This window comes from Ailuropoda melanoleuca, chromosome 8 (assembly GCF_002007445.2).
Source record: "Ailuropoda melanoleuca isolate Jingjing chromosome 8, ASM200744v2, whole genome shotgun sequence".
Taxonomy (NCBI): domain Eukaryota; kingdom Metazoa; phylum Chordata; class Mammalia; order Carnivora; family Ursidae; genus Ailuropoda; species Ailuropoda melanoleuca.
Window position 1 is genome coordinate 128,636,516 of NC_048225.1, and position 12,194 is coordinate 128,648,709.

The 12,194-nt window shown below is 53.0% G+C and overlaps 2 protein-coding genes, 1 long non-coding RNA gene and 1 other non-coding gene across 5 annotated transcripts in view; 2 read left to right on the top strand and 2 right to left on the bottom strand.

Annotated features, from left to right (window-relative positions):
* The window catches only part of CHRNB2 (cholinergic receptor nicotinic beta 2 subunit), a 10,663-nt gene extending 6,917 nt beyond the window's left edge, over window positions 1-3,746 (bottom strand). Inside the window, 5 exon segments of the mRNA XM_034667532.1 lie at window positions 2-691; window positions 1,468-1,577; window positions 2,018-2,062; window positions 2,245-2,390; window positions 3,540-3,746. Of these exon segments, the coding sequence (XP_034523423.1) occupies window positions 2-691; window positions 1,468-1,577; window positions 2,018-2,062; window positions 2,245-2,390; window positions 3,540-3,603 (1,055 nt within the window). The 5' untranslated portion in view covers window positions 3,604-3,746.
* An 89-nt stretch (window positions 3,747-3,835) lies between these two features.
* On the top strand, window positions 3,836-8,336 carry LOC109490124. 2 transcript variants are annotated; one of them, XR_004627479.1, is made up of 5 exons: window positions 3,836-3,969; window positions 4,520-4,654; window positions 6,054-6,190; window positions 6,661-6,912; window positions 8,099-8,336. It is a non-coding gene; the product is annotated as an uncharacterized LOC109490124 (long non-coding RNA). The 2 variants fall into 2 exon arrangements; XR_002143360.2 differs by lacking the exon at window positions 6,054-6,190.
* LOC117803590 lies at window positions 6,581-6,683 on the bottom strand. Its single transcript, XR_004627535.1, has one exon. It is a non-coding gene; the product is annotated as a U6 spliceosomal RNA (small nuclear RNA).
* A 3,599-nt stretch (window positions 8,337-11,935) lies between the features above and the next one.
* The window catches only part of UBE2Q1 (ubiquitin conjugating enzyme E2 Q1), a 9,119-nt gene continuing 8,860 nt past the window's right edge, over window positions 11,936-12,194 (top strand). Inside the window, 1 exon segment of the mRNA XM_034667691.1 lies at window positions 11,936-12,044. Coding sequence (XP_034523582.1) covers window positions 11,936-12,044 — 109 coding nt within the window.

The window sequence follows — 12,194 nt, forward strand, 5'->3', positions numbered from 1 at the left end:
GGGCTGCTGCATGAAGAGCAGCGTGGGCAGCTTCTCCAGGAAGACGACCTTGACCCAGGGCGCCATGGTGTGCGTGCTGGGCGAGCGGTGGTGCACGTTGAGCACGCACACGCTGGTGACGATGGAGAAGGTGACGAGCACCATGGTGAACATGAGGTACTTGCCGACGAGCGGCACGTCCAGGGAGGTGGGCGGCACGATCTTGGAGATGAGCAGCAGGAAGACGGTGAGCGCCAGCAGCACGGAGATGCAGAGCGTCATCTTCTCGCCGCAGTCGGACGGCAGGTAGAAGACCAGGATGGCCAGCGAGGTGATGAGCACGCAGGGGATGATGAGGTTGATGGTGTAGAAGAGCGGCTTGCGGCGGATGATGAAGTCGTAGGTGATGTCCACGTACGTGGAGTCGTCCGGGTTCTCGTTGCGCCGGCCGGGCAGCGCCACGATGTCCCACTCGCCGCTGGGGGTGAAGTCGTCTAGGCTGGCCACGTCACTCTTGAGTACCAGGTCGATCTCCGTGCGATCGTAGGTCCACGAGCGGAACTTCATGGTGCAGTTCTGCTGGTCGAACGGGAAGTGCTTCACCTCGATCTTGCAGGCGCTCTTGTAGATGGCCGGCGGCAGCCAGAAGATGCTGCCGTCATAGGAGACCACGGCGTTGGAATAGAAGGACACCTCGTACATGCCGTCAGCACTGCCGAGGGAGGAGCAGTGAGCCCCGGCGCACGCGTTCCTGCACCCCACCCATCAAGCCAGCCCTGAGCCGGAGGAGGGGAAACCCAGGTCTGAGGGTAACATCCAGGAGTATGCGGAGGTGGGCAGGAATTGAGCAAGAAGGGGTTCTGGGTGAGTTGGTGGTCAGGAGGCCTGTGAGGCCTTTTGGAGGCAGAAGAGGGAGGATGACAGGGGCTGTCTGCCACTTGTCATGCATTGTGCAAGCTGGTTGCTCCCCACGCCAGTGTTCTTGAGAAGTTGGGAGAGCCAGGGAGGCCAGAGTAAGGAACCCCAGGCAATGAGGGGGACAGGGCAGGTGGGAGCAGGAGATGCACCCCCTAGTGATTTGGGATCTTGAAAGTAAGTGGGATTATTGTAGGAAAGGGGCAGAACTCAGAGGACACACTAGGGCCTCCAGGTTCTTGGATCCTGAATAATCCTCCAGGAAAGCCTATTCTTAAATCAGTATAGGCGCTGGGGCTGTCAATCCCTGTCTGTATCTCACTGCGGCTACCAGCAGTGGGACTCAGATTTGACGAGGAGGGGATTGGCCATGGCCCAAATCACCTTGGAGTTGTTGGGGTTCTCCACATTACACCTCACTAGTCTGGGTCTGTCTGCCTGCACTGTGTCTGTGCCAGCAAGAAATCCCTTCTGTCCTGCAGCATGAGCTAATTCACTTTCCCTAAGACACCTTCCCTCTCAGAGCACTCCTGTGGTCACCTCCAGCCTTCCCATTGCTCCAAGGCCACCTACTTGTTGTACAGTACCACATCTGGGAGCCAGATGTGTTTGGAAGGGAGCCGAACTTTCTTCATGTTGTCAAACTCCTCAGGCTTCCAGGTGAGCCGGTAGTCCTCCCATTCCTGGGAAAGGGAGAGAGGGAAGCTTACAAGCCCATGCCCTTGCTGAGGCTCAAGGTCAAGGACAGGAGGAGGGTAGGCAATCTGGATTGAGGAGGATTTGAAAAGCCATCCCCTCCCCACAGTGACTTCTTGGCCCAGCAAATGTGGTTCAGAAGATACTCTCTCACGTGATTTGCACATCTAAGCCAAGATATAAGAAGCTACGTTTTACAAATAAGAAAACGAATCTTGTAGAGTTTAACATGTTCAAACTCACAGAGCCGGTGAGTGGAAGCACCAAGTTTCAGATCCAGTTATTTAGCTCTCCAAAGTCTATACCTTTCTGCCTTTTTTTGGGGAGATTAAAAGTGAGGAAAAGCGCATGTGAAACAAAAACAAAAACAAAAAACAAGGAGAGAAGAGCAGACCAGGGATGTGGACTGGGCAGGAAGAGCACTAACCTGGGTCAGCCAGACATTGGTGGTCATGATCTGCTCCCGCTCATGCTGCAGGGAAGAAGAGAAGCTGCTGAGAAGGCCCCGCAGCCTGCAGGCTCACTGCAACCACCCGCGGTCCTTCCTGTGCATCCCCAAGCCTTGGGATTTCCGGAGGAGTAAGCACAAACATGAACACATTCTGGCTGTTCTGACTTGAGTAGCTGGGCAGAGACTTTGAGACCCGCACTCACCACACTAATGAGCTGGGCCAGGGACACCATGAGCTGTACCGTCACCAGCTCAGAGCCATTGGTGGCTGGGCGAATGAGCTTGTTGTACCGGGAAGGGTCCAGGAGATGCTCCACCAGCCGCTCCTCTGTGTCAGTACCCCAGACTCCTGGGCAGGGGGCAGGGGGAGGAAGGAAGGAAGTAGGCAAGGAGGGTGCACCTCGCAGCCCACTCTCCCTAGGCAAGTGGGGCAACCAGGCCAGAACAGGAGCTTCCCACCGCTCCGTCCCTAAGGATGCAGCAAGATGCTTAGGTTATCCCATGAGGGCCAGTCCCAGAGAAGCCTTCTCCGAGATCACCAACCAGGGAGACCAGACAGCCTCACACAGACGTCTCCTGACTAAAAACCCACTCCGCAAGGATTAGTACAGACCTGCTCTTCCTGCAAGGTCTCAGACTGTGGTTTCAAGAGACTTGCGATTTCATGTTTTCATGGCTTCTAAAAGATCCCTGCAGTTCAAGGAGGGTTTTGGATGGTGGTGAAAGGGAACAGCTCTTTATGTCCCACCTCAGTCAGGGCCCATCTATGTAAACCAGTAACATTATGCGCCTCCACATGTGACCGGGGCTGTGACCCCACCCCACCCCCACCTTCCTCGGCGCTGGGTTGGAGTGGATGCTGGACTGCCTGCGCTGGGCCTCGGAACATGTATTCAGTCGCGAATTCCACACATACGGGAGCCTCCCGCCCAGGAGATGGCATGCAGTTGTGGGAAGCTCGGTTAGCTGCACAATCCCTTTGTACCCACCCCTCCACAGACTGTGCCTCCCGCAGCTCTGCACAGAGGTACCCTCACCCCGCAGAGCTCCTTCCTGGCCCTTAGCCTGGCAGAGCGCCTTCCCTTCCAAGTCTTCCGTCCCACCCTACAAGAGAGTTGAGAAGTCACTTCTCTCCCCTGTCTTGCCCCTGTGGGGTGGCCAGAATCAGGAGCCCAGTGTGGGGCACAGAAAATGATGGAGAGCTAAGGGAGGGTGCCCTTCCAGATAGAGTTCTGGAGATAATGTTTCACGGGAAGGCAAATGGCATCTCAGCCACGGAGTGTGCCTTCCTGCCACCCCAGAAAGCCTGGGGAGATCGCCTCCCTCCTCCCGCCTTTTGCCCACGCCCTCCCCACCACCATTGCCCGGATCTCCCTCGCTTCCTAGCATCGCCTACTCCTTCGGGGATGTCCTCCTCCCAGCTCCGTCGCCCAGGCGTCCCCCCGTAGACTCGTCCACCGCTGGGGCTCCCCCTCGCAGCTTGGAGCCCGGTTCTTACCTGCGCGCAGCCCGAGGAGGCCGAAGCCCAGCAGCAGCGCCGCGGGGCCGAAGCGCAGGGCCATGCCGCGAGCGGGGCGCTGTCCGCGGTGCTAAACCGCGCCCGCGCCGCCGGAGGGGTCCTGCGCGCGGGCGGCCGGGGCGGCGGGGCGGCGGGGCGGCGGTGAGGGAGCCGGCTTCGCGCTCGTCCCGGCCGGAGCAGGCGGACGCTTTTCCGGCCGCTCTTCCAGGGAACACAACTGGGACGGTGAGGGGGAGGAGTCTCCGCCCCGGAGGCGGAAGCGCCGGAGCCCAGGAGAAAAGGGGGTCCCTGGGTGGGACGTTCTGCTGCTCAGCTAGCTCACCAGACGGGGGTTCTGGGGCCCCGAAGTTGGGGCGGGACCTGAAGGACTCAGAAGGGCGAGGAGAAGCGGCGCGAGTAAGACAAACAGGTCAGGACCCGCTTAGCACAAGGGCACCGAGGGCCAGAATGAGGGGCGGGAGTCGGGAGGAGTTCCTGGGGTTCCCGCCCTCCTTGTTGGCTCTTACCAATCCAAACGACCCTGTTTCCTTGGAAGGCTCAGGATGCAGCCGAGAGAATGCATTTTAGGCCTTTCCAGAAAGAGAGAGGGGGCTGTGGGTCTGCTGTTTTTCAAAAGCAAACAGCTTTGGAGTCTGGAAACAGAATCCCTCACCTGCCCCTTCTCTACCTCCATGAACTCCCTCAAAGGTCAGCCTTCCTGCCCTCCCCCAGGGGGCCTGAAGAGAAGGCAGCTTTCAAGACTGGAAGGAAAAGTGGCCCTTATCAATTAGCCTTTCTCACCTCCATTCCCTTCCACTCCCGTCTTTGGCTTCTGTGTAACAAAGGGGTCAGAGGACCATTTCTCAGAGGCCAGCCCAGGAATGAAGCTAATGCAAAGGAGAGCAAACATGAGCCTGGGGATTCACAGCTCCATGATGTCTTGACCGTGAAAGGCAATTAAGTCTTCGGTTTTCTCTTAGGTGGATTTTTGTCACTTACGACTAAGATTCCTGACTAAAGCAGCCTTATACGTCCAGACTCTTTCTGAGTCCCTCTCTGCCTACTTCTTCACCCTCATCTGGACCACTACACCCAGCTCCACACTCCAGATACTGGTGAGATCTTCAAGATCATGGACATTATCCACCCCACCCCCTGCCCCATTCTCCACACTCCAGGGCCTTTTAACATGTCGTTCCCTTGGCTCCTTTATCACCTGTTTTCCCTCAACCACCTTCTAGTCAACTTTGAACATTTGACAGAAATGTCACTTCCTCAAGGAAGCTGTATGTGACCAAGGACTAAGACAAGTGTCCTGCCATATGTTTGCAAAGGATGTGCGGTGGATGAAGGAGCCACCCCAAGGCGGCGGCTGCCTCTGCTACCAGATCATGAAAGCAGCACAGTGCCAGGCTTGTCATGAGGGCTCAACAACTAAGATAAGGGGCCAGGGGCGCCTGGGTGGCACAGCGGTTAAGCGTCTGCCTTCGGCTCAGGGCGTGATCCCGGCGTTATGGGATCGAGCCCCACATCAGGCTCCTCTGCTGTGAGCCTGCTTCTTCCTCTCCCACTCCCCTTGCTTGTGTTCCCTTTCTCGCTGGCTGTCTCTATCTCTGTCAAATAAATAAATAAAATCTTTAAAAAAAAAAAAAGATAAGGGGCCAGTATAGGACGACGTCTTCTAGTGTGTAGGGGAAAATTCCTTTTTAAAAGCTCAGCTAAATCTTCCTCTATACCCCGTATCATCACACTCATTTGGACATGAATCATACTGTGGTCGAAGCTGGATTTAAGAAAATCAGGATATTTATTTTAAAGTAAAACGTTACTGAGGTCATGGTTTCCAAGAAAAAGCTCCCTCCACCAGCCCATTGCCTTGAGACAATCAGTGGCTTCTTTCTCTGTACCCGATATTAGTTGGTATGTCCATGATGGCTGTAGGTCCTTTATAAGGCTTTCTCTTCTCTTATCAGCTAGTACTTGATGCTTTAATCTGTTACCGCCTGTTACTCTCAGTGATGGCTTACACACTGGCTTCATACTGGGTGTCTTTTATGAATTTTTGATGATGTGTTCATTTTCATTACAAATATGCTGCATGTTTATTGTAAAAAAATTAAATACATAAATAATCAAAAATAAATAAATCCAAGAAACTGCTATTAAAAAAAATAAAAGCAACTTATTTAACATGTCCTCAGTTCCTGAAATTGAAGGGCAAAAACAAGACTAGTACCAGAAAAGGAGAAGTGGGTGGCCACAGGCCCTGTGATGCATGTGGCAGTGGGCACAGTCCCGCACCACAAACTCTGGGATAAATGCTTACATAAACATGTAATGATCTCCTAAGAACTAAAGAAATCTTGGAAGTGAGGAAGAGTGAAGAATAAAAGCCTTAAGGAAAGAGAAGAAATGTGTGCAGTCACTCCATTTGATGAAAGGGTCAAAGGTGGGAAAAAGACCCTCCCTCGACAATTCAGATAAACATTTATTGGGTATCTGCTGTTTTTCAAGGATTGTATAGGTGTTGAGGATACAGTGATCAAAGCACCCAGCTCTTAAGGAGGTCACGGTTTGGCAGCAAAGACTTACTCCACAATGTGGTGGCCGCTCGGGTAGAGGTGTGAACGAGATGCTATGAGGAGGGGAAGGTAAGAGTGCTTGAGCACCTGGAGGCAATGCAGAGGAAGCTGAGATTTCGAAGAGGAGGAAGCCAGCAAGACAGGGTGGCTTAAGGGCATTTCCAAGTCCTGAACGAGGGGGCCAGGGAGCTGTACTCGCAGATGTATTTAGTCCTCAGGATTTTTCTCTTCCGGTGGGTGCAGGGTGACTGAGGAAGGCTGTGAGTGTTCTCTTAAGAAAATCTCTCTAGAGTGGTTGCTTGTTTCTGGGATGACGGACTGGAGGGTCATGTGTTTGCCTGAAGCCCTTGGCTGCTCCTGGGGTCCTTTTGGGACAGTCCATCCAGCCTGCTCACCTTGGCCTCTATCTTCTCAGATTCCCCAGCTTTCGCTTCAAGTGTATTATTTTTAGTTTTCAAATAAACTATGAAATGCTTCATGAGTTTGCATGTCAGCCTTGTGCAGGAGCCACGCTAATCTGTGCCTCGTTCCAATTTCAGTCCACATGCTTAGAACCGAGCTCTACTTCAAGTTTAATTCCAGCTCGGCAGAGTCCTCTGAGTACAACCACCGGTGTCAAAGAGAGCTGGACCTCCCTCCCTCGTGTCTCCATCACACACCAGAAAGAAAGGCGGTTGGGGAGAGAACGGGCCAGAACCATGCACACAGACGCACAGATCTACAAGCGTCAGCCCTGAGGCAAAATGGTGACCCGGCAAAGTTCTGCTGGGTCACTCCCATTGTCCCTGATGGTAAGGAACATCTTCTCTTGCGAGGTGCTACAATTAATGCTATTTTCCTTTATTTATTTTTTAGAAGATTTTATTTGTTTATTTGTCACACAGAGAGCACAAGCAGGGGGAGTAGCAGGCTTCCCACTGAGCAGGGAGCCCAATGTGGGGCTTGATCCCAGGACCCTGAGATCATGACCAGAGCCGAAGGCAGATGCTTAACCGACTGAGCCGTCCAGGGGTCCTCCAAGTTATCCTAAATTTACAAACTACTTAACTGTTAAAAAATATTACCAGAGTAATACATATTCATGAAAACCAATTGGAAAGCACAAATTAGCAAAACAAAGTAGAAAAGATTCATGATCCTACCTCCTAGAAAAAAAGACTATTAGCACTTTACATGTAAATATCTAATATGTTTATACATTAATAAATATATTTTTATTAAATACTTTTATTAAATAAAATAACATCTATACAGTAGCTATCTCTATAATAAATATCTATACAAATAGGTAGATATTATATATATCCAAATTTATGTGTACTTAGACATGACACACATAAAAAACATATATAAATTCGAAGTGTATAGCTCAGTTTTCACGACATGAACACGTCCATATAGTCCCAGCCTGATAAAAAAAAACAGAACGTTACCAATACCCAGAAGCCCCCATTATGTTCCCTCCCAGTCATTATTCCATCCTCTTCAAAAGGAACATCATGGAAAGAGGGCGGGGGGGTTACTGCTTAAATTTGAAGAACTCAACAGAGATTGTGGGTACACAACACGATGTACAGAATGCCACTGGATTATACACTTTAAAATGGTTACAACAGTATGGGGCGCCTGGGTGGCACAGCGGTTAAGCGTCTGCCTTCGGCTCAGGGCGTTATCCCGGCGTTATGGGATCGAGCCCCACATCAGGCTCCTCTGCTATGAGCCTGCTTCTTCCTCTCCCACTCCCCCTGCTTGTGTTCCCTCTCTCGCTGGCTGTCTCTGTCTCTGTCAAATAAATAAATAAAATCTTTAAAAAAAAAAATAAAACTAAAATGGTTACAACAGTAAATCCTATGTTACATGTATTGCCAATTTTAAAAAATGACTGGAAAAAAGTAGCCACTGTTCTAACAGCACACATTGACTTTGGTTGCTAAATTTCATATAAAGGGAATCGTAATCTTTGTGTGGTTTTTTTAGACATTATGTTAGTGCGACTCTTGGGCACTGCTGAGTGTACTCCCTGTGCGAACACGCCCTCGTTCAGCCACGCCACTGCTGTGGGATTTGCGGTGTTTCCTGTTTTGAATTATTAAAAATACTACTGCCACGAACGTACTTGTTCATGTTTTCAGTGTACAAAAACATGCATTTGTTGGGTTCATAACTAAATCACATACATTTTTATTTTTTTAAAAGAGCACCCAGGGCACCTGGGTGGCTCAGTCAGTTCAGCATCTGCCTTGGGCTCAGGTCATGATCTCAGGGTCCTGGGATCGAGCCCCATGTCAGGCTCCCCGCTCAGTGGGGAGCCTGCTTCTCCCTCTGCCTCTGCTGCTCCCCCTGCTTGTGCTCTCTCTCTCTCATAAAATTTTTTTTTAATTTTAAAAATTAAAAATTTTTTTTAAATTAAAAAATATTGAAAAGCACCCTGTCAATCTAGACTTGTAACTTTCCTTTTCCATTTACTGTTTCTCAAATACCTCTCTATGCCAGTGAGTATTCTTTGGTAACTATTTTTAATAGCTGGAGTGTATGGCAGTGTAGGTAAATTTTTGTACATTTCTTTAATAATTTCCAAGTGACACTGCTGGATCTAAGATTTTTAAGTTTCTTAATTACTGGTGTATTAGCAAACTGACCACCTGTAGGCTGGATATTGTCAGGGTTGCCCTGGGGCCTCAGGATAAAGCTGCCACGGTGAACACCTCCACGCCCTTGCCCACGCTGAGCCCTCTCCTTGTCTGCTCTTCTCCCTTACCTTTCTTCCCAATCTCCTTCTACTTTGGAGCCCAGTTCTTTCAGAGTGTCCCCCCATTTCTATCTAAGTAATTTCTCCTTCACAATCCTTCTTGGGAGTCAAACCTGACTAATACCACCCTTCAAGGCCCTGACCGCTCCTGATCCCTATTCTTGTGTTCATCACGCTGTATTACAGTTGACCATATCTACGTCCAGTTTACCCATTACCATGTGCTCCCGAGGGCAGGGTCAAGTGAGTACCAGCTGTCGTGGACGGAGCCTCCCCTCTGTGCCAGGAGTCACTACCTCCCCAGTGACCCTATAGTTCCTGGCAAAGAGCAAGTGCCCAGCACATATTTGTTGAGTCTGTAACAGAATGCTATGCTTCCGGGAGCAAGTCAAAGGAGAAGCTGCTGTGTCCCAGACAGGTGCATCTGTTCACTCTGATATCACATGCCCTTTTGGAGAAAGGAACGAAAATCTCTACAATTCATTTTTCACAGAGCATCCAGAATGCCTTTTAACATTTTAAATCAGATCACGCCACTCCTAGCTTAAAATCTTCCACGGTTTCCCAGTGCACTCTGAGTAAAACTCAAATAACCTACTGTAGTCCCCACGGCTCAGCCCTGCTGTCACCACTGGCCCCGTTTCCTACCCTCTCTCCTCTCCTGAGACTCAAGGTGAGCTGATCCTCCACTTTCCAAAAACCTTAGAAGTTGTTTACCACGCACACCATTCTAAGCACTTCTCTCGTTATCTCGCCCCATCTCCCAGTAACCGCATGAGGTGGGTGCATCAATGATCTCCCTGTCACAGGAACAGAAACCAAAACACAGGCTGAGTAACTTTCCTGGTTAAGGTCTTCCTTGATCTTAAAGGAAAGCCCAAAGTCCTAAACATGGTTTTGAGTACCTATCAAGACTTAACCTCACCTGCCCCGTCTGTGTCACTCTGTCCAGACACAGCCTTCTTGCCCTTCCTCTAACTTGCCAGGGTCCGACCTCAGAACCTTCCCACACGCCATCCCTTCTGCCTGGACAGCATCCAGCCCTTTTCCTCCCTGAGGAACGCTACTTAGCCTTCAGGGTTTAGTGCCCCTTGTGTGGAATGCGTTCACAGAGCTGCAGTCTTGCTCTCTGAGGCACTCCCCGTAACTGCTCTGAAGTGACTGCGTATGTCTGACCTCCCACCGGGCTGGGCGCAGGGAAAGGTGAGGACAGGGTCTGATGCATTCGGTGCTACGTCAGTGTGGTAGGTGGAATCCTCTCTCAGTCTAGGGAGTCAGCTGGCTTTGCAGATCCCCCTTTGCCATGATTCCCCCAATGGAACACAGGCCCCACAAGAGTGGGGAGTTTTGTTTTCTTTACTCCGGTTTCCCTGGCACCCAAGGGTTCATTAGATGACTGTGACCACACTTTCCACGTCTAAAGCCCTGCCCTCCGCATCTCAGCACACCAGATGGGACTCCACACTGGGCTTTGACCAGAGGGCTCTCCCAGCCCAAGAGCTGAGAGAGCGAAACCACCAGCAGAGAAGGAGACACAGCTCTCCCCTCACTGACCACGACTTCTGAGTTTCCTCGCTGGGGACCTGGAGTCTGTGCAACACTGTGGGAGTGTCTCGTCAGGTTGTTTCCTTCTATTAAAACCCTTTATAAAATAGGGAATTCAGGGGTGCCTCAGTCGGTCAAGCATCTTGACTCTTGCTTTTGGTTCAGGTCATCTCCACAGTCGTGCTTGAAGCCTGGCGTTCAACTCTGCACTGAGCTGAGCGGGGAGCCTGCTTATTAGGATTTTCTCTCTTCTCCCTCTGCCCCTCCCTGCGTGCTCACTCTCTCTCTTAAAAAAAAAAAAAAAAAAGTAAAATTTTTCAAAAACATAAAAAAATATGGAATTGAGGATTTTCCCAATGGCTGCATCTGTAGAGGTTTTTTGGTTAAGGACTGGGGTCAAGCTCTGTGAAAACCTCTTGAGAAAGCATCAGAGGGAGGCAGCGTGGGGCAGAAGGGCACAGACTGGAGACAAGCCCAGCCGGCTGCTTACTAGCTGTGTCCCTGGGCAGCCACTCCTTCCCCCCCACTTGTAAAACAGGGATAAAAGTGCCTACCGTGCGAAGTTTTGGGGGGACTAGAAATACTTGCAAGATACCCTGACTCGGGAAGTGCTCAGTAAGCGGGAATTCTTACCACAGCCTTTTATGCTACCGACCTGCACCCACAGATACAAAGGGGACGACACGTTCGGGCTCCCCGAAGGAGATAAACAGCCCCAGGAAGAGCAGAACACGTCCCAGTCGTCCCTAAATACCCAGAGCTCAACTTGGCCAAAGGGCTGTATCAGCCGCCCCTGACCAGATACATGAGTAGCCCAGCACCGAGCACCTCGGTCCGCAGCCCGCGCCCAACGAAGCCTAACTCGTTCTAGCCCAGGTGGGAGGAAGGTGGCAACCCGGCCAGCGGCTCACGCGCTGAGGCCCCGCCGTAGGCCAAGCCGGGGCCCGGGCAGGAGGAGGCCGGCCCCGGGCCTGCGGACCGTCGGCCGCTCGGTCCTCGGTGGCAGTGCCACCTAGCGAGGGCCAGGGCCACTGTGAGAGGCAGCAGCCGCCGCCTAGGCTGGGCCGCGGCCGTGGTGGCTCAGGCTGGCGGATCACACCGGTGCTGCCCTGCGCCCGAGCCCGCGAGGGAAGCCCACGCAGCCCCCCAGCCTCGTCCCCACCCGCGGCGGCTGACAAGGCGCAGGGTCAGCGATCGGCCACGCCCCGGACGGCCGGGAGCGGGCACTGCACCCGCGTCTCCCTTCAGTTCCCCGCAGGCGTTTGCAGCCGGCCGTGCGCGCACGGCCCGGCCCAGAGCCGCCGCACAGACGAGGGAACGGGGGCTCCGAGGGGCGGTGATGAACCCAAGGTCACACGCCCGGCTGGCGGCGGGGCGAGGACGAGCCTGCAAGCCCCTGTAGCCACTGCCGGGCTCTCGCCCAGCCAGCCGCGGCGGTGGCCGTGAGGCCGGACGGGCGCGGAGGCTCGGGCCTCCTCTCCGCACGCCGCAGGCCCGCCGCGGCTCGGGCCCGGGCAGGCATGCCGGGGCAGGAAGCCGGTCCTGCGCCGGGCCCTTGGGAGCACGCGGCGCCCGGACACGTGACAGGGGAGCGCCGTCAGTCCCGGCGCACGCGCGCGCACGACCTGCGTAAGCACGCGCGGAGGCGCCCAAAGCGCCGGGCCCAAAGCCCCTGGGTCACGTGTGGAGGGCGGCAGGCGAGCACCAGGGGGCGGCCGAGAGGGAGAGGTCACGTGAGGAAGGCCGGCGCCGCGCGGTCACGTGAGGGGCGGGGCGGGC